At 54.3% G+C, this 21,308-nt stretch overlaps 6 protein-coding genes across 6 annotated transcripts; 3 read left to right on the forward strand and 3 right to left on the reverse strand.

Moving 5' to 3' along the window:
• Positions 1-1,160: 1,160 nt before the first annotated feature.
• On the reverse strand, positions 1,161-7,032 carry CC1G_10014 (hypothetical protein; the record flags this gene model as incomplete). Its single annotated transcript, XM_001832748.2, has 4 exons — positions 1,161-4,216; positions 4,856-5,057; positions 5,131-6,626; positions 6,684-7,032. 4 exons carry the CDS (start codon positions 7,030-7,032, stop codon positions 1,161-1,163), a joined length of 5,103 nt encoding a protein of 1,700 aa, XP_001832800.2.
• Positions 7,033-7,948: 916 nt separating this feature from the next.
• Positions 7,949-9,245, forward strand: CC1G_10015 (hypothetical protein; the record flags this gene model as incomplete). The annotated part of the gene is made up of 6 exons (XM_001832749.2): positions 7,949-8,017; positions 8,171-8,211; positions 8,244-8,280; positions 8,347-8,401; positions 8,638-8,748; positions 8,998-9,245. The coding sequence occupies 6 exons, from the start codon at positions 7,949-7,951 to the stop codon at positions 9,243-9,245; spliced, it is 561 nt and encodes a 186-aa protein (XP_001832801.2).
• A 7,379-nt stretch (positions 9,246-16,624) lies between these two features.
• CC1G_10019 (hypothetical protein) lies at positions 16,625-17,563 on the reverse strand (the record flags this gene model as incomplete). Its single annotated transcript, XM_001832753.1, has 3 exons — positions 16,625-17,002; positions 17,056-17,453; positions 17,524-17,563. The coding sequence occupies 3 exons, from the start codon at positions 17,561-17,563 to the stop codon at positions 16,625-16,627; spliced, it is 816 nt and encodes a 271-aa protein (XP_001832805.1).
• Positions 17,564-18,328: 765 nt separating this feature from the next.
• Positions 18,329-18,721, reverse strand: CC1G_10020 (hypothetical protein; the record flags this gene model as incomplete). Its single annotated transcript, XM_001832754.1, has 1 exon — positions 18,329-18,721. The coding sequence occupies one exon, from the start codon at positions 18,719-18,721 to the stop codon at positions 18,329-18,331; it is 393 nt and encodes a 130-aa protein (XP_001832806.1).
• Positions 18,722-18,768: 47 nt separating this feature from the next.
• CC1G_10021 (hypothetical protein) lies at positions 18,769-19,641 on the forward strand (the record flags this gene model as incomplete). The annotated part of the gene is made up of 1 exon (XM_001832755.2): positions 18,769-19,641. The coding sequence occupies one exon, from the start codon at positions 18,769-18,771 to the stop codon at positions 19,639-19,641; it is 873 nt and encodes a 290-aa protein (XP_001832807.2).
• Positions 19,642-20,018: 377 nt separating this feature from the next.
• On the forward strand, positions 20,019-20,606 carry CC1G_10022 (hypothetical protein; the record flags this gene model as incomplete). Its single annotated transcript, XM_001832756.2, has 1 exon — positions 20,019-20,606. The coding sequence occupies one exon, from the start codon at positions 20,019-20,021 to the stop codon at positions 20,604-20,606; it is 588 nt and encodes a 195-aa protein (XP_001832808.2).
• Between the last annotated feature and the right edge of the window lie 702 nt (positions 20,607-21,308).

The raw sequence follows: 21,308 nt of genomic DNA on the forward strand, positions 1-21,308 counted from the left end.
TCAATGGCCAGTGCTGTCCCAAGCGTTAAAGTGTGCTCGACTGCGTACACCCTCGAGAAAAAAGGTAGAAGTGACATTGGTGGATAATAGATTCTACCATCTTCTGTTCATCGCTGTCGGGGGTTAGGAACGGCGATAACACTTCCCTCCGACCACTCCTCGCCACTCTGGTCAGCTGCCGAGATGACGATAATCGAGCTAGAAGTCGCCGAAAAACGCGAGTTACGGGTAAGGGTCTCCAACAGCGTCCTCCCTTTCGAACCCGGGATAGAAACCCTAGCGGGTGGTCGCTTTCTGTCGAACGACGTTACCGTCCGAGTAGAGTTCATGTGGGCATCTAAGATCTTCGTCTCGTGCACAATCGCCGTAGATGTCCCCGGAGTTGCGAAGAAAGAACTGTTTCCCTAAAATTGGACAACGGGCGACAGGATTTGAGAGGGGATTCACTCGACGAAATTCGAATAACTGGCCCAGGTCGTCCATGAGCGCTTAAGGCTTCAGGTTTATCTGTCGAAGGGATTACATCCATGCTCACTCCATCTCATCCAAGAACTCCCTTCTTTTCAACTTATCGGAATACACTTTCCAGGTGGGAACAACGACGAACATAAACAGGGACCCCGGAGGACCCTCTATTAAGCATTGGCTGTAGCTTAACCATATTCTGTCGACTGTAAACCTGTAATTCATTCAAACGCCGAAACTCGAGAACAAGAAAGCAGTATTATAGCTATGTATGTAGTATGAAAGGGGTGGTCATGGACGTAGTAGAAACAACGAACAAACGAACAGACGGGGTAACCAGAGGAGAATTTCCCAAGTCTTGTATTACGAATCAATGCGCCAATTGCGAGAGACAGAGAGAGAGAAGAGAGAAACAAGAAGAGAAAAAACGGAACGAGTGTGTGTATGTGATGCTACAAAGCGTGTAAAAATCATGAGAGCGAACGATAACAATTCGAGAGAGAGAGAGGTATAAGAAAAGAGGAAACGGAAATGCAAAAGAGCGTGTAGGTGGGGTTCATGAAATGAAAGAGTCATGCCGAAAAACCAACGATTAAAACCGAAACGAGAAGAGAAGACCATAGGATACTGTAAAAAGGCGACCAAGAAAAGAGGTATACGAGGTATCGCGCACCGTACCACCATCGAACCATCGACTAATCCGGCCCAATAGCATCCACGACATACAGCACCTGCTGAGGCCTCACAAACAAGCCCCGACTCTCCACCATACTACTGCTCTCGCTCATAGTCGGACTAACACTCCTCATCTTCTTCATCCTATCCGCGTTGATGCTCAAAGTATCCCCCTCCCTCTTCAACGTCCCCCTCCCAAACACACTCCCCCCAAACATACTGCTGCTCCCCGAGTACGACGAGGACGACTGGTGCCCCCACACCGCACCACCCACACTCCCCGCATCCACCCTCCGCCGCCTCGACGCACGATCCTCACCGCCCCACCCATCCCCTCCATGATTCGAAATCTCAAAGTACCGAATCCCGCCCCAACTCCCGTCGTTCCACTGCCGATCGTCAATCTCGCTGGTCGGGTGCGACGAGGCCGAGGTGGAAGAAGAACTAATCGACGAGTACCCGTAATTCGCCGACTCCCAGGACGGCATGGGCACCTCGACGCCGACCCACGGACCCAGCTCGCCCGCCACCTCGCCAATGTACCGCGCATACGCCTTGAACCGCTTGCGCTTGCACGAGATGATGCACGGGATACCAATGTCGAGGGTCGCGCCTTTGGGCACATAATCCGCCGGGTCGTAGGGCTCGGGTTCCTCCTGCTGCGGGAGGGCGGGTAGAGGCGGCGACGCCGCCCTCGTGCGACCCGTAATCGTATCCACCGAATCGCGCTTCTTCATCGTAAGCGTCGCCACACTCGAATTCGACGCCGAACTGCTCGTCTTCTTGTGCTCGCCCCCACCAGCGACAGACGTGGCGTCCGACGATACACTCGTCGACGACCCGAGAGACTTGGTGGATAGCGCTGGCGTCGTGGGCAGACTGTCGCTCTTCTTCTCCGGCGATCGCTTTGATCTATCGTCCTCCTTCTCTCCACCCTTGGCACTACCACCACCCGCAGCAGGGCTCGACGCAACCTTCTTGACCGTCCCTCCAGCTCCCACACCCTTCTTCCCACCACCAGCCGTACTCGCCAAACTCGCAGACGACGCCGAACTCCTCAACGAAGGCGTTCCCTTGCTCGTTCTACCACCCGCCGCACCAGGCCTCTGCGTGCTATTCGAAGGCGAGGAACCAGGCTTGCTCGTACTCGTCGTCGGCGACGTACCCTTGAACGAACTAGCCGTAGGCGACACACCAGCACTCCTCCTACCACCCACCGCCGGAGCCAACCTCGTCGGGTCAATAGCAGGAACAGGCGGAGCCTTCCCTCCTCCCCTCCTGGCAACCGGACTCCTCGAACTAGCCACACTGCTCACACTCCCCGTCGAAACCTTCCTCGCTCTCGCACTCGCACTCGCACCCGCAGGTGGTTCCTTCCTCGACGCCACACTCCCAGTCGACACCTTCCTCGCCCTCGCAGCAGACGCAGTAGTAGCAGTCGTCGTCGTCTTCACACTCGCCGTCGAAACCGTACTCGCCGCACTCGTCTTCCTCGTCCTCGCTGAGGACGGAGCCGTCGGCGACAGCGGCGACGTAGCCAGCCCACCACCCTGCGAGGCCGTCCGCCACGTACCCTCCGTCGTACTCGAGGCCGTGCTAACCGTCGACACCGGCCTCCCACCACCCGCCGTACTCGTGCTCACACTCGACAGCCGACTCGCGGGTCTCGACGTCGAACTCCTGGTGGAAGTCGTCGACGTCGTGATGGATGAAAGTGTGGACCTCGAAGCCGTAGACCTCGAACTGAGCGTCGTACCCGTACCCGTCCTCGTACTCCCCCTCGAACTCGGTCGGCCACTGACACCCGTGCTCCCACTGACGCCCGTACTCCTACTGAGCCCTGTGGTCCCACTAACACCGCTAACACCACTAACCACACTCCCCCCACTAACCTTCCTCCCACCAACCCCACTCGCCGCACTCCTCATCGAACTAACCGACCCCCTCGTCGACAAACTCACTCCCGATCCCGCCAAACTAGCCCTCGTAATGACCATCTTCTTAACAGCCGGACTAGCACTCATCGAACTCGCATTCGAAAGCGTCGTGCGCCTCGAAGACATCGTGTTTGTCCTGGTAGGCGTGCGGTTGGCGGTCGACCTCGCAGCAACAGACGAGGAGGTGGTAGAAGAGGAAGCGGAAGTAGGCGTCCGCTTAACCTGTCGTGCTTGACGTCGTCCTCCAGCCGTAGACGTGCTACGCCCATCCACACTCTTATCCGAATCACCCTCCTGCGGCTCCTCCTCCCCATCCTCCAAATCCGTAACCCTATCCTCCCCATCCCCAGCTTCAGTCTCCGTCAACGCACCATCATCATCATCCTCATGGACAGTCGACCTCCCCTCTGGCGCAGTCCTCATCTCCCCCTCATCCTCATCATCATCGTCGTTGTTGTCGTCAAGGTCTTCATCGTCACCATACAAACTCTCCACACCACCAGCACGCAACACATCCGCCTCCACAGGCGTCAACTTCGAATCCGGCCGTTCCCTCTCCCTCTCCCTAACTTCATCAGCCTTCATCCTGCTCCTCACACTCGCAGCAATCCGTTTCGCAGGCGAGTCCTCCCCATCCCTCGCCCCTCCAGCGCGCGAAGACGAAACCGTAGAGGAAGCCTCGCGTCGAGTACTAGCCACCGACGAACTGACGACGGATGACCCACCCCCCGTGACCCTCCTCCTCCCACTAGCACCCACCGTACTCCCACTAGCACCACTCTCAAACGTCGCCGTGCTCCTCGCCGAACTCCTCACACTACTAGCCACACTCTCGTTCCCCCCACCCCTCCTCCTCGAGGGCGTCAACGAAGCCGTATAGCTCCTCTCCCCATACCTATTGCTGCTAGAAACAGTGCTGGTGTTGCGAGTAAGAACGCTAACGCGCATCGAAGACGCAGTGTCGCTGTCGGCGTCAATTCGCGAGGTGTGTGGGTGCTGCGAGTGAGGACGGAGGAAGGCTGAACCGGTCTTGGTGCGCGAGGCTGCTGAAGCGGATTGAGCGTGCCCGCCACCTGCACGCGGTGACGACTTCTCGGCGGGGATGGGGTTGAGCAGATCTTCGATAGGTACTTCGATATCTGTGAAATAGAAGGGGTTAAAATTAGTCCAAGATCCGGAGCCATGAGGAAGATAGATTGAAGCGAGTGAAGGAAATGAAGAGCGTGAAACAGAACAAAAATGGTCGAAGCGAAATGGAACGACGAGGACCAAACGAACGAGCAGACTTGACCAAGGACAAGGTCCAGTCGAGGCCGCAGAGGGAAAGGGCGTGGATCACGCACGCCGCCAAGGGGATAATCAGAGCCTGTCAACTCCGCGAAGACGAACGCTCTCGTCGTGCACATCTGACGCCTCCTCCTTCACTCTCTCATCTGCAGGACAGCCCTCGCCAACCACGAGACAAGCCTCGACGATCAAGACAAGCCCCGACAATAAAGAAACAACGCCCATCACTTTGAACCGAAGCGAAGGGAAAACAAAAGAGTGAAAAACAAACGCGTAAACTCGAAAACGAAGGAAGGGGGAGAAAAAAGGACGTATCGCCCGCTCGTTCGCGTCCAACAAAGGTTCACCCCACGAGAAACCAACCAAAACCTCGTCGTAAAACCAAGGTCTCCCCATAACCCAACAGAAAAAGCACACCTCCCCGCAAATCAACAGCGAAAAAACAAACCAACGAGCAAGGAAACCCCAAACCCAGAAACTCGACAACTCACAATCACTAATCTCCTTCAACGCCCACCCCTCAAGCTCATCAAACCCATGTTCATTCCGTATCCCAATCCACCGCTTCCCAATCCACTTGAGCAACTCCAGCCTCGTCTGTTCCACATGTTGTCTAATCGGGGATGTAGCGCTGAGGAGAGGTGCGTTTTCTTCAGTCGGGTGAGGGCGTAGGAGGATGGAGGATACTAGTGTCTGTAGGGGGCGGGAGTGAGTATATGCGCGCAGCGGAGAGATGAGGAAACAGGAAAGAGGACAACGAACGCACCTGATAAACCCCCGCGGCCCACCTCTCCCTCACACCTCTCAAAACCGCGGCCATAGCCCACTCAACCTTCTCCATATCCTCAAACCCAACCCCTTCCCCATCCTCCCCAACCACACCCACAACCCACTCCTCCATCCCAAAACACTTCTCACTCTCCCTACACAGCACCTCATCCACCACCTTCCTCGCCGCAAAAATGTTCTCCCTAACCGTATCAGCCCAGGCGTCTATTACGGGGCCGAGTTTGAGCAAGGCGTGCTCGGCGGCGAAGAGGAGAGCCCAGACGTTTTGCGGGGTGGTGCGTTTGGCTAGGCCTTTGAGGAGGGACTCGCGCAGTTTGGGAGGGAGGGACGCGAATTCGGTTGTACACCATCCCTCGCCGAAGAGGCCTACCAGTGCGCGTCTGGCGCCTCGCTCGAGATGCTGGTTCCCTACGTCCGGTTCCAAACTAAACTCCAACACCCTCGGCGCCCTCCTCGCGCACTGCCTACACCTGCACCCCCCAACACCCCACTTTCCTTGCGTGAGTTTCTCGTATTCGGCAAAGGGCAGGAAGGCGTGGAACAACCCGTGCAGCATCTCAGTCGTGATACGTGCTTGGATCTCGTCGTGGAGGGTGGTGAGCGATAGGTAGAGCGAGGCGCGGAGGATGGCAAAGGCGGTGGAGAGGTCGTACGTCCTGTGGCTGAAGATGAGGGTGCCGGTATAAATGAATCCCAAGGTGAAATGCAGAGAGGCGGGTGTGAAGGGTGGCGAAGGCAGCGTAAGCGTCGGCGGGTCTCCATCGTCCCCTCCCCCAATCCCTCCTCCAACTCCTCCAATCCTCCTCTTACTATTAAACCCTCCCAGCAACGCCGAATGGAAATACGGACTCCTCGAAACGAGCATAAACCGATGACTCGAGAATATAGCGGTGGTGTTCTCATGCGTCCCACTAGAACTCGCAAAAGTGCCCGTCAGCGCAATACGCACGTCCGAGTACAACCGCGAGCGCCACATGAACACCAGGTCCTTGCGCAGCTTATCGATCCGAAGTGCTTCGGCGTCTACCACCCCTCCTCCTCCACCACCCTCCCCGTCTTCGCCGTCGACGCCGGTAACGAGTCCACCACCAAGAGCCGCATGCTCGGACGAATCGAACAGGAATTCAAAGGCTTCGCCGAAGCCTTGGCCGGTGTAGAGGTACTCCAGCTCATTGGAGAACAAAGCCGGGTTGATTGTCGTCGAGATACGTAATAGATTCGTCGTCGGGTGGACCATCGACGAGGGCGTGCCGCTGCGGTAAGGCGAGGGCGTGCGCAGGTCGAGGCCGAGCGAGACACTCGATTCCGCTGGGTAGAGACTCTGCTGGTGCTGGAAATGCGAGTGGTGGTCATCGTCGGTCCCGTGGTAGTCATCGGATTGGTTGTACCCCAAAGGCGACGTCGCGCCGTGCGGCCTGTTGAATGAGAAATACCGGTTCTGGAACGACGGGGGAGCGCGTGCATATACAATCGCTAGTCACTCTCGTTAGTACCACCTTCAATAATAGAGAAGTGAATGATAAGACACACCTTTATGCCCCCACACCTCCTCAACCCTCACACGACTCAACACCGTCCTCCTCCTCTCCTCCTCGTCCCCATACCCATTCACATAACTAACACTAAACCCATCCGACAGCCCCAGCCCATCGTCCTCCAACAACCCCTCGTTCGACGTCTCCCAAACCACATCTGGGAACCGGTCCTTTGCGTGCTTGAAGAGCGAGGCAAGGTCCTCCTGCCACTGCTTCGTCGAGTTTTTGATCGATTCTTGGAGCGTGGGTGGGGAGGTGCTGGTTAGGAGTGTCGAGGATAGCGTTGTTGTGGTGGTGTGCGTTGGCGGTGTAGGGTTGGTCGATGGTGAGCGAGATGATGACATTTTGGATTCGAGTTTTGCTTGTTGTCGTGGGTCTAGGAGGTGGTTAGATACGTCTAAGCACTCGAATGCGAATTGAATATCGAATATTTCAGAAGCTAGTCACCGCTCCCAACTGGCAGCCACCCACCAAGCGTAACGACGAAACCACAACTCACCTGTAGCCCACTACAACGTCAACACGTCGCTAAAAACCCAGACCCAACACAATTCTCGTATATATGTATCTCCCCCTCTCTTCTCTTCTCTTCTCCCGCTTCGTTTCTTTTTGTTCTGTGTGCTTGCTGTCGTATAAGTCGGTTTGTCGTCCGCTGGTCGGTTGGCTGGCTGGCTGCCAGTCTGTCCTGTCGATTCGATTCGAGTCGAGTCGGCAGCGCGCCCCCGGTGGTCGTTGGTCGTTTGTCGTTTGCGTCAGGGTCCAACAGTGCAAAAGTCCGACGACGCCTGAATTTCTAACCCCGAAATCCCAGTCTCTCAGGCCTCAGGGGCTGCAAAAAAATCGCAGGTGGTTGGCGGCCAATTGACAAGAATATTTCAAACTCTGGCCTGAACGGTTACATACCTGAAAACCTGAACAACTCTGGAGCCCCCTTCGTTATCGATATCCAACCTGGATCTCCTACAGCTCCAAGATCGCCACGAGGCAGTAGGCTTGGATAAATTCCAGATGTCGGGATGGCGTGGGTTGTGTGTGAGAACAGAAGAAGGGAAAGCGCGAACAAAAATAGAGAGAGAAGGGGCCCGTCACTGTCGTCGTCACGGATTTCGTCGTTCGTCCGTTCAACAACACGAGGCTGGCGCGCGGCATCAGTTGGGTGGGGTGTGGGGTTAGGGTTTGGATCGCAAATTCCTCTCTCGAGCGCTGGAGAGTCGAAGCAAAGTGCAGACTCGAAGTAACTCGAAGTGTATATATTATAATATGGAGGGGAGGAATCGGCTTCTGTCGCGGCTCTGCGCGCAGTTCAAGTTCGAGTTGAAAAATTTCGAGGTAAGTAAATCCAAGTCCACGTTTGCGCAAGAGTGTGTATGTAGAGTAAATATATACCGCGTCGCAAGTAAAACCCGAAGCTCAATCTGAATCGCGCGATACACTCTACCGCCTACATACTGTACTAACGTCTCCACGCTAGCGCTCCTCCAGCCAACCGTTTCCGTACTCTGTAACTCGCCCCTTGGACTCAAGTGTGTTCTCATACATAAGACAATTACATCAGTCGACCATTGGGGATCTACCTGGCGGCTCAGTTTATTGTGCGTGGCCTTTGAAACTCGTCCTCGACCGACTGTCACTCACCGATTCCAACGCATATACATTAGATATCATACTCACTTACTTTCTTCCTCGAAGCTTGGTACTTCAGGTCAATCGTATGTAGGTATTTTCTTGTCTCTCGATTCTGATAAAGCTTTGTCTGAACTCGCGCTATTCTTTCAAGTCTTAGCTACCGACCTTCCGGCAGGGATACACTGCACCCCTGCCAGCGATGAACACCTGCTTCTGATAGGGATTTCCTTCCTAATACCGCTGTCGACTACGGCAGGTGATTGAGTCGCGTCAATTGAGGCTCGTTAGGACACGAGTGACGACACTAATCATTTTTACTCCAGTTCTCGCATTGATTGTATATCGTATCCATACTTCCGAGTACAGAAATCTCAAAAGTGCGCTGCTAGCGACACTGAGAAATAATGGAATAAGCTACGTGCTCTTGATGATCAGTAAGTAACTGCTACTCATTTACTATCGAGTCTGACATCGGTATCATGTGGACCTCAAGTTCTAACTGGGATATCAATGCTTGTCTGCTTTCTTTTGGTGAGTGCTTTTCGTTTTCGCCACTCGAGGCGAATTTCTGATCAAACTTCACAAAACAGGACGGGAATAGTTTCCTATTCGCGATGTCAGTCCCTATCCACTCTCTAGGTCTGGGGTAGTATGTCGAGTATATACTGAAATCACGATCCAAGCCTCCAAGGCGCTTCGTGTCCAGTCCTCGCAACACGATTCATCCGAGAAAAGGCTCAAGCAGAACTCGATTCCTGCCACACCTTCGCAACGCTCCCCACTTTTGAGTCCTCGCTACGCTTCAGCGATGGCCAGTCGAGGGCACCGAAATATCAGACACGGACGGTATAACAGAGCTTTGGCCACCATTCATCAAAAGGCGGGTGTGCCATCACCCTCCCCCTCCGAAATCGCCAAAGCAATACCCTAGGCCTAACCTCCCCACTCACCTTCCTCTGCTTGCTCAGTCTTGAAATCCAAAGCGCATGGGCAGCACCGGCTGTGGCTCCTGGTTTAGGATTGTCGGTGCGACGTTTTGTGCATGTTCTCCTCTGAGGACGTTTATATCTATCTATCTATCTTTGTTCTTCGACCAAGTCTTGAATAACTTCTAGTGGTCTTGCAGTACTGAATTTTAAGATGGGATTCGTCGAGACACTCGGGACCACTGGTACAGACTACTATACACACAGACTAATTTACATGCTGTATGTACATCTCGACTTGTGAGAAACGCAAACACTACTTTTTTACTCATTCATGGCATGATGTCTTTGAGAGAGTGACCGTCTTCGACGGGGGGGTAAAGGGCTGGGATGCAGATGGCCGACGGCTTGTAGGTCGACTCCCTGTGTCGTGAACAGCCGGTACAGCCCCTATTTTTCACTTTATCTTATCTGATCTGTCTCGCATCTTATCGTTTCGCTTGCCCCTATTCCTTCGCTCCTTTATTCCCTCTATGGACTCTTTCACTCTTGGAACACTGCCTCGTATTACCCTTCGCCCCACTTCCATTGTTCTTATTGTTACGCACTGCCTCTTGACTCATTCTGACACTCTCTTGTTCCATTATTGTTTCATCCTTGTTCTTCGCGCAGCCTTCGCGCAGCCTCATGACCTTTCTTATTGTTCTTCGACGTTTCGCCATTTGTTTGTCATTCTGACTCATCGCGGCTATGTAGACTGTAGAATAGGTATATAAGCTAGGTAGTCTGCTCTGTATTTCCTCAGCTTGACCTCTTCGTCAATACATCGCTTCCGCCTTCATCTGCATTCGTCGCTCATCGCTCTTATCTTACTCGCCGCTCTTATCTGCTCCGCATTACTGGTCTTTGGTTTGGTTTAGTGTTCGCTCTTCGCGACATTAGGTCAAGCTACCCCCGTGCACTGGCAACGCCGATCGTTGTCCCTGCATTCCGGACCCCCTGGCACTCTGGTTGACCTGCCGATCAGGTCTTACTCTGGCAACTCTGGTTTTCCGACACCGTCAAGATTAGCTGCGCAGGATACCCACACTTCTTCGCCTCTAGTAAAGACCTCAACCCTGACAAGTGGTTTGGCATCGACTGCCACCTCGATAGCAAGGAAGAGGTTGTAGAGTGTGACAGTTCCCCCTGCCCCTACCGCCTCAGTCTCCGGCCCACCTTTCACCAGTTACGACGCCTCCAGACAGCCAGCTTCTACGCTGCTGTTTGCACCTCCGACAACGCCGTAAAAGCCCGCGAATTTGCCGAATCCAGGAAAGAAGAATCGAAGAAGAAATCCCCACCAGTAACTCCGCCGCCAACCGTCACACAGCTCTTACCAGAGGATTCTCCCCAGTCTTTCCATTCCGCCAACTCTACCCCTGCCCCAGTAACAGCAACCACCAGCACCGCACCAAAGTCCTTTCGCCCTCCGTCAACATCATCTGAAGAAGACAGTGAGGAAGAGGACAACAACGACAAGGAAGACGAAACCGAAGAAGAAGACTCCGAAACACCCGTCCCCTTTCACGTTACCTACGCCGCGTTAGCAGAAGCCCTTCCCGCAGTAACAAGTCTCCGCCGCTCCGGACACTCCACCCCCACCACAGCCCTTACCCTCACTCCTCGCCGCGCCCTCACACCACTTCCCATCCCCAGGGAGTCGGAGGACACGTCTGTTGCCCAACGCTCAGATAACGAACCTCCCACTTCCACCTTATCACCATCTTTATTATCCCCACCCACTTCTCTGCCGCTCGTCCAACAAGACCCCGTTACCAAACCCCGCAAAGCCTATCCCCGATCTCAGTATGTCCGACACCACTCTTCTCAAGTTGCTTGCCGAGCAACAAGAGACTACCAGGCGTATCCAGCAATCCCTGGATAAGCTCACGGCTGCTAAGACCGCTTCCACTAGAAGCCCCGTCAAAGCGCCTGAGCCCTTCAAGGGTGACTCTGGTGATACCCAGCGATTCCTCCGCTATTTCACCAACTGGGCCTCCGCCGAGTCCGAACTCAAAGGAGATGACAAGAAGTGGATCTCAGCTGCCCTCTCGTACCTTCAGGGTGCTGCTGCCTCCTGGGCTGTCCAATACCTGGATCAGATTGCCGCCCACGAGGCTGCTGCCGACGCTGCTCAGAAGGCCGCCCACCCCTGGCCCTTCAGTGGCGATTGGTCCACTTTTGTGGCTGCCTTCAAGAAACGCTTCCAACCCGCCGACCAGGAGAAAGCAGCTGAAGCCCAGCTCGAGGCCCTTACCCAGGGTAAACAATCTGCTTCCCAGTTCGCAGCCAAGTTCATGGAGATATTTCCCCGCACCGGTCTATCCCAGAAGGATGGTATGGCACGTTTTCGTCGCAAACTCAGTTCCAACGATCGCCTCATGCTGGATCTTATCGCCATCACCAAACCGGACGATGCCAAGCCCAAGACCCTTCAAGACTACTGCGACATCGTCAACCAGAACGATTTTACGTTTCACGGAAGCAGCGCCTCCTTCTTGACCCCGACTGCCTCGTCTCGCTCTGCCCCTGCCCGTGACCCCTATGCGATGGACATCGACGCGACCCGTGTTGGACCTAGTGGCCGTTCCCGTGAGGATTTCCTCCAAGCAATGCGTGGACGATGCTTTGGTTGCGGATCCTCCGCCCACATCAAGAAGGACGGCAACCACGGCTCACTTCGTTGCAACCACTGTCAGCGTCTCGGCCACTCCGCTAACGTCTGCCAAGACAAGTTCATGGGCTATCCGCCCGGTCGAGGACTCACCCAACGTCGTCGCGTTGCTGCCACCCCAGGAGGTTCCCTTCTCGCTCTTCGATGACTCTTCCACACCCGCCGCCACCATTGCTGCCACTTCGCCTGCCCCACCTGCTGCCACCTCGTCTAACGTTTCACTCGCCGATCTCTTGGTTGCTCAGAAGAACCAACAGGACATCCTGGAGCGCCTCGAGAAGATCCAACAACAGGGTTTTTGAAGCGGGTGCTTGTTCGTGCTGCAAAGCATGCACCCTTTTCACCGTCGTACGCTGTTTCTGAATATGACTCGATTTACTCCTGTACTATTAGCTCTGTGCGCGAAATACACCCCGGTTCCTCGCATTTTCGCATTCGCATCAGACTCAGAGGCAGAAACCGTACGGCGGACCCCGCAGCAATGATCGACTGTGGCGCTACTGGCAAATTCTTGGACAAGCCTTTTGTGGAAAAGCATCGGATCACCACGTACCCACTCCGACACCCCATTCGGCTCCCTCAATATTGATGGGACCCCAAATCAGGCTGGACACATCACTCACTTCGCTCGCTTGGAACTCACGGTTGAACGGTTACTCCGAATGGACGGACTTCCTCATCGCCGATCTCGGGGGAGAGGATGTCATCTTGGGTCTTCCTTGGCTTCGCAAGATCAACCCCCAGATTGATTGGCGCAAGGGCACCTTGGAGATTCCCCCACCTCGTGTCTCCAGTGTTACCATCGAAGAAATCCCCGACGAAGATGCACAGCCCCCTCGAAAGGAATCACCCTCCGGCAATGCTATTATCGAACAGATCTACAACGACCCTGATCCGCCTGTTCCTACCAACGAGTTCCCGGCGCCCGACCCCGACTTTGATTCAAGCGCGCCTCCTCTCTGCCGCATCCGCGCTAACCGAATGACCCGGCGGAGATGGGTTCGTAAGGGGTTGATGGAAGACACAGGCGACGAACTTTGGTGCGCCGCTGGTTTCACCTATTCCCAACAGATCGCCGAGAAGTCCCAGAAGGCCAAGCCCCAGAAGTCGTTCGAAGAGATGGTTCCTCCCCAGTACCGACAGCACGCCTCCGTCTTCTCCGAATCCGAGTCCCATCGCCTCCCCGAACACAAGCCTTGGGATCATGCCATCGACCTCGTTGCAGGAGCACCGGCCACCATGCGCACCAAGGTCTACCCCATGTCGCAGAACGAGCAGGAGGAGCTGAACCGATTCCTCGAGGAGAATCTCAAGAAAGGCTACATACGACCGTCTAAATCGCCCCTCGCCTCCCCGGTCTTCTTCGTTAAGAAGAAAGATGGCAAACTCCGCTTCGTCCAGGATTATCGAAGGCTCAACGAGATCACGGTGAAGAACCGATATCCACTTCCCCTCGTCTCTGACATCGTCAACCGACTCCGTGGTGCCAAGTATTTCACCAAGTTCGACGTTTGATGGGGCTACAACAACATCCGCATCAAAGAAGGAGATGAATGGAAGGCCGCGTTCGCCACCAACCAAGGACTCTTTGAGCCCCTGGTCATGTTTTTCGGCCTCACCAATTCCCCAGCAACGTTCCAGGCCCTCATGAACTCGATATTCTCGGACCTCATCGCTTCAGGAAAGGTCGCTGTTTATTTGGACGACATTCTCATCTTCACGGCCACCCTTGACGAACACCGCCAAGTCGTGCACGAGGTCCTCCATCGGGCTCAAGAAACACGACCTCTACCTTCGTCCGGAGAAATGCGAGTTTGAGCGGGAGGAGATCGAGTACCTCGGTCTGGTCATCAGGGAGGGAGAAGTCCGTATGGACCCTGCCAAGGTAGAAGCTGTTCGCAACTGGCCTGTTCCCCGCAACCTTCGCGCCGTCCGTGGATTTTTGGGTTTCGCCAACTTCTATCGCCGTTTTATCAAGGACTTTGCTACCATCGCCCGGCCTCTCAACGATCTCACCAAGAAGGACATCCCTTGGCAGTGGAACGAACCGCAACAACAAGCCTTCGATACCCTCCGAAACGCGTTCACCTCCGCTCCAATACTGACACTATGGGACCCTGACCGTCCAACCCGCGTTGAAGTAGACGCCTCTGGCTTTGCTACTGGAGGAGCCCTCCTTCAGAAGCTCGACGATGGACTCTGGCATCCTGTTGCCTTCCGCTCCGCCTCCCATGCAACCAGCCGAAACGCAACTACGAAATCTACGATCCGAGAAATGCTGGCTATCATCGAAGCACTCAAGGACTGGCGACATTTCCTGGAAGGACTCCCCAAACCGTTCGAGATCGTCACCGATCATTCCAACCTGGAATACTGGCGCACGGCACAAGACCTTAGTCGACGACAGGCCCGGTGGTCCCTCTATCTTTCCCGTTTTAACTTCACGCTCACCCATCGTCCCGGAAAGGCCAACACCCAAGCCGATCCCCTGTCCCGCCTCGACATTCATCAGGTCGCAGACGCAGAGGATAACAAACAACAAGTCGTTCTCAAACCAGAATTGTTTGCCAAGCTCGCAGCCGCCCACACCGTCCTTGCCAACCCCCTCGAAGACCGACTGCGTCGAGCCAGCGCCCGTGAATCTCAGGTCTTAGACGGACTCGCCCAGCTCCGTAAGTCAGGACCTCGCCGTCTCACATCTGGACTTCCCGAATGGGGAAGAGGACAACGGCCTTGTGTACTACAAGGGCCGTGTGTACGTACCCCCGGACGACGAACTCAGGCGCGATGTCCTCAAGCAGTGTCATGACGACCCCACGTCCGGACACCCCGGAGTGCACGGAACCCTCGAGCGAGTTGAACGACAGTACTGGTGGCCCACGATGCGGGCTTTCGTCAAGAAGTACGTCGACGGTTGCGATGTCTGCGCCCGGAGAAAGCATACCCAGCACCCGCGGGCTGCCACCCGGCCTTTGGACGTTCCCGAAGGGCCTTGGGAGACAGTAGGAGTCGATCTCATCACCCAGTTACCGGAAGCCCATGGACACGACGCGATCATCGTCTTCACCGATCACTACAGCAAGGTTCTTCATGCTCTCCCCTGTACATCCGACATCACCACCGAAGGCGTTGCAGACATCTACTACCGTGAAGTATTCCGTCTCCATGGTCTCCCACTCCGGTTCATCAGTGATCGAGGCCCTCAGTTCGCTTCTAAGGTCATGCGCACCCTCCTCAAGCGTCTCGGAATCGAGTCCAACCTCACCACCGCCTATCACCCTCAAGCCAATGGACAAACCGAACGGGCCAACCAGGAAATCGAGAAGTATCTCCGTCTTTACGTCTCTCGCCGACAGGATGACTGGGACAAGCACCTACCGATGGCTGAATTCGTGATCAACTCCCCGCGTCCACTCTGCCCATGATCGTTCACCTTTCGAAGTTCTCTATGGGTATATTCCCCACTTCAACATCCCCATTGGCAAACAGACCGACCTTCGCCCCGTTGATGAACGTGTTCAGCAGCTACAAGAAGCCCGCAAGGATGTGGAAGCTGCCTTACGTCTCGAGAAGGCCCAGCAGAAGGATGCGTACGAGTCCGGCAAGCGAACGGCTCATCAATTCAAGGTTGGCGACTACGTTTGGCTTAACGCGAAGGACATCCAGATCAAGGTTCCGTCCCGCAAACTCGGCGACCTCCAACTCGGCCCGTACAAGATTACCGAACGCATCGGCGACCTCGACTACCGCCTCGAACTTCCCCCGTCCCTCTCCCGCATTCATCCTGTGTTCCACGTCGACAAGCTCTCCCCCTGGAAAGGCAATGATGTCAATGGCATTTTGCCACCCCCGCCTGAGCCTGTCGAACTGGAGGGGGAGCTTGAATACGAGGTTCACGACATCCTGGACAGCCGTTGGAGAGGTCGAGGAAAGAATCGCAAACTGGAGTATTTGGTCAGTTGGAAGGGTTATGGGTCGACGGACGACACTTGGGAACCGGAGGAGAACTTGGAGCACGCGCCCGAGATCGTGAAGGAGTTCCACCAGCGACACCCCTCTGCACCACGCCGAATTTCCGCTATACATCTTCAGCTCTCTCCCATGGCGCCCACTCGAGAATTTCACCGACGCCCCGCCTACCGACTTTGACTGGGAACTGGGACGCCGCCTACCGTTGGTCATCGAGGACGATGAGGGTTAGAAGGGGGGTAATGTCGTGAACAGCCGGTACAGCCCCTATTTTTCACTTTATCTTATCTGATCTGTCTCGCATCTTATCGTTTCGCTTGCCCCTATTCCTTCGCTCCTTTATTCCCTCTATGGACTCTTTCACTCTTGGAACACTGCCTCGTATTACCCTTCGCCCCACTTCCATTGTTCTTATTGTTACGCACTGCCTCTTGACTCATTCTGACACTCTCTTGTTCCATTATTGTTTCATCCTTGTTCTTCGCGCAGCCTTCGCGCAGCCTCATGACCTTTCTTATTGTTCTTCGACGTTTCGCCATTTGTTTGTCATTCTGACTCATCGCGGCTATGTAGACTGTAGAATAGGTATATAAGCTAGGTAGTCTGCTCTGTATTTCCTCAGCTTGACCTCTTCGTCAATACATCGCTTCCGCCTTCATCTGCATTCGTCGCTCATCGCTCTTATCTTACTCGCCGCTCTTATCTGCTCCGCATTACTGGTCTTTGGTTTGGTTTAGTGTTCGCTCTTCGCGACACCCTGTAAGCGATGTCGACGTTCTGGATGTGGAGCGAGTCGAGGTAGGCACGGATGTCGAGGGAGGACTCATGAGCAACACTACCGGTGAGTGTGTCGGGCAAGACCCCGATCCAGATTGTCGGGTTTGTGTAATGGCGGTCTCCGTACTCGACGGTCTGGATGCGGGGGATGTCGTCATAGTTCAACTCTTCCTCTTCCTTCGCATCGTCGTCGTCGTCGTCGTCGTCGATCTCCCGGTCTACTGGCTTCTTCAACCAAGTGAATCGGACGAAATCGACGAGCGTAACTTTGATGTTCCTCCGGTCGAGCAGCATCACAACCTAAGGACGAAACATGAGCAAAGAAATTGTTGCATAAAGAGAACGCCACGCACCTGATCCCGAACCTTATCCCATGTAACATCCGTACCGAACTCGAAGGTATCAGGAACTGCGACAATCCTCATAAGACGGTTGTACGCCTCAGGGCCAGAGGGTGCTTCGAAAACGTCATCAGACGTTCTGTAGATGAGCTTGGGTCCGTGTCCCTTGGGTCCCAAGCCAGCGTAGTAAAGAAGGGCTTCGAGTTTGGAAACATCGTATGGGCAGGACGAGGAAGTGGTGGCACTCGAGACACTGTCGTCGCTAGGACAGAGGTCATCCCCGGAGCTACTGCCCTCTTCAGAGGATGAGTTGGCGAGAATGCGAGCCTTTTTGTGACACTCGTTGTCGAAGTCGGCCGTGCGGACGTACTCGTCGAGGTTGGGCTCGACCGGAACATCAACGTCGTCCACTGAAGAAAGAGAGAAAGTGAATTGGCACAGCGGAAGAGCAAACAAAAAGAAATGAAAGAAGGTACTTACAGTTGGGGTGAGGTACATTGTGATCGATAGGAGCAGACATGATAGACTGGAGGCAAGATGGGTGAGGCAAGATGATGGAGGAGACTACTTAAGTGGGGAGGGGCAGCGCGGGCGAATTTTGTTGATGTTTCGTCTCGGCTAGTCTGGTTCAACATCCGCCGCTGATCCATACCAGTGCTCAATTTTGCCCACTCCCAAGTGTAACGTGACTAGGCGGGTAGGGCCAAATCCGGGTTAGGGGCTGATGGCCCCACCAACCGCGGGCCCCAGTCTGCCCCAGTTTGGGATGCGCCAAGCGCCTGAAATCTTAATCTCATTAATCTTATCGTTATCTCATTTGGGCGACCTCATTAATCATTGTCAATGAACAACTGGGTAGATAGATAGCGGTAGGCTCGTGAATCAGCTTGGTTCTGACGAAAGAGGGAAAAAGAACGCATTTCTTTGGCGACCTGAAAAGCAACTTTCGCTGTCCCTTCGTCTAATCTTTGCGGTGCGTCCTATAACTTGGCAACCTGACTGGGGAAATGTGTCACATTGGAGGTAGCACAAAAAAACGGATAATAGAGGTGTTTGGGATAAGAGATCCACGAATTTCAGGTAACAAAGAGTGTCAAAGTTGGAATAATCGCAATTGCGCCAGAGAAAGGCTGCGTGATGTGGAAAGAAGCGAGTAGATGACTGAGGGCATGTCAGACAATCATTTTCACATACGAAATATGGTATATACGCACCTGAGCAAGGGATCTTGTGCTTTCTGGCCTCGGGGGCCTTTGACAAACAAGTCCAAACAGTATCGCTTCGCCTAGCTCGCCAACACATCTTCCAACGATATGCCCTCCAATCCTTCCTCCACCTCATCGACCTCGACCTCGACCTCTTCGACATCCATATCGAACGCAATATCTTCAAGTCCGACCCTTTCTAGGGTTGCTTCAACCTCGTCCACACCCGGAAAGGCCGACTCAGTCAACGGACACTCGTCCTCTTCCTCGTCTTCCTCGTCGCCTTCGCCTTCGATGACATTTTCAGCATCCTCCCCTATCGCGACTGCAGAAGAAGACGCCCCTAGATGTACGGCCGGTTTCTGAGATGCTCCTGGTCCAGTTTGTGACGTTTGGCGAGGGTTGTCGATTGGAGAGGTGGTAGTTGGACTACCAGATGTAACTTCCCTGTATACGTCGACTGCGGGCTTCATTTTGCGGCGCTTTTGTAGTCGTTTAAATGTTGCATTGTATTCGTGTAATGGAGCGGTCAGGATTCCGCAAGAAGTACGGAGAGTTGGGGATAATTCGAGCGTTCCTGCCAAAGGCAACACCTGTAGTTGCGATGTCGGCAACCCTGCCCCTTCGTGTACGTCGTGACGTCTTGAAGAAGCTTGAATTCGCGTCGGATGGCTATGTGTTCATCAATATTGGCAACGACCGCCCAAACGTATCGATCGTCGTTCGAGCAATCCACAACACTATGAAAAGTTATTCAGATCTCGACTTCCTCATCCCAAGCAATGTTCAAGTTGGGGAAGACATACCTTCGACAATGGTGTATATGGACAACATCCAAGAATGCCCTGAAATAGCCGACCACTTGGACGACACCCTTCCAGAACACTTGCGGGGCCAGGGCCTAGTTCGCCCTTTCAGTGCAGCGTATAGTCAGGAGTATAGAGAGGCCGTGTTGAAGCTGTTCAAACTCGGTATAGTGAGGGTACTTGTGTGTACTGATGCTGCTGGGATGGTCATTCACTTGCCTGCCGTTGTCGTTCGTGACGCCAATATTGACCTCGCACAGGGGTGTAATTTGCCGAAGGTGGAGGTGGTCGTGCAGTGGAAAATGCCTGATTCGATTTCGACATTTGTTCAGCGTGCCGGTCGTGCTGCAAGGTCCCCTCACCTGAGAGGATTGGCGGTTCTGTTGGTTGAAAAGTCAGCATACAACGTTAACTTGGACGAAATTCCACCATCCCGCGAAAATCCGGCATCCAGCACCCAAACCCCCCAACCGAACGGCGCCCAGACAACTCATACGGCAACAGACAAACGAAAGAAGAAGGAAGTACAGCAATATGCATCAGCTTGCGGGGTCAATCGAGGAAAATACGCGCCAACTGCCGCATGAGTCCGCATCCGACCAACTGCCCACGGAGCGAAAGGAGCCTCGCATCGATATTGAACACGCAAACGAGGGTTTATTCGCATTTATCCAAACTACATTGTGTCGAAGGAAGGTTCTACAGTCTGTGTACGGAAACGAGGATGCGGGTAAGTAGAATTCTCGTTGGATAAAACGAGGCGTACTCACCTGTACCTACTCCCGTGCAGACCCTGTCCCGCCGTTACTATGCTGCGACCTCTGTAATAGTGTAACCCCAAGCTAATGGACCGTGTACGATCTGGATTCTGGAAAGCCGCCAGCCAAAGATCGTCGAAACGCAGTGAAAAGACGAGAAGTGATGACCAAGTGATGACGCCGGCTATTGTGAAGCGGTTAGAGGAATGGCGTGTCGAAATACACGAACGCGACTGGCCTTTCGCTATGATCAGCCCGGCCGCAATATTATATCGGACGCAGAAATCGAACTCCTTGCTACGGCAGAAGGCATCAGCACATTACAGGACCTGAGGGGAGTTACGCACCAATGGTCATGGCAAGAGACGTACGGATCCGAGCTATGGACCGTATGGGAAGAACTCACGCTGGAGCTTCGTGCATTGTCCGATCCTTCACAGCCCACACCAGTCCTTCCTTCGACTACCACCTCTATCCCGCACCCTCCTCTTCCAGAATCGGAATCAGCGGGCAGTCACGCTAGATTCCCCAACCCAGCCCCCATCGAACCTGTCTCCACTTTGGGAGTGACACAGCCAACACCAGCGCCTTTGCAAGTAGGGAACGCTGGAAAACGGAAGGCAGATGACGGTGTCGGTTACGCCGGGGTCGTCGTTGTCGAGGAGAGGCTGGAGAGCGGTCGAGGGAAGAGAGGAAGACTCGATCACGCCCCATCAAACCGACTTCCAGGATTTACCTCCATGCCCCACGACCACCCACTCTGTCAACAACGACGACGTCCAAACAACGCGTAGCCATCCGTTCCCAACCTTTGAACCAAACCCGAGCCAGCGCCAGACCAAATACCAATATCCGATCGATTGGCCTCCACCTGCCTACCGCTCCCAAACGCATTGGACCCACCCCTCAACCCCGGCTCGTGGAAACACCGCTCAGTATGGTAGTCCTGTTTATCAGACGCCACGCTCGTCCAGCGCCCAAACACCCTAAGGCTACAACGGACAGCCCTACCAGCCCAATTTTGGCCATGAACGCTCGCTGCATCGCCAGCTTCGCTGTATTACGACCATTCCGCGATCCATCAACAGCCCCAATCCGTCGACCGACACCACCATTTCAACTTTTATTCAACGCCGACGAGCTATGACTCTCCTCCAATCCAAGGAACGCCCGCCCAGAATCGGGCACACGAACATAGTCGCGTCGCAGGAAACGGACATTTGCCCACTCCCAGGGCTACCCCTCATCAACCTCATTTGGTTGATACACCCTTTCCTCCCCCACCTTCCCCTGGTTGGGGATTCTACCACTCCGGCTCCCTTCCTCCCCCAGCCCTGTATCATGCACCACAAAATCACTCTCAGGTTCGATTTCTCCATGATGGGTGGTCATATTCTGGTGCTACATGCAATGTACAGTATAATCGAAATAATTAAACATGCTTTTGTGTTCGTACCTAAGTGATTGAGAGACCTACTCCCGCTGGTACCTCAGAG

The sequence above is a fragment of the Coprinopsis cinerea genome (genome assembly GCF_000182895.1).
Source record: "Coprinopsis cinerea okayama7#130 chromosome 9 map unlocalized cont3.9, whole genome shotgun sequence".
NCBI lineage: Eukaryota > Fungi > Basidiomycota > Agaricomycetes > Agaricales > Psathyrellaceae > Coprinopsis > Coprinopsis cinerea.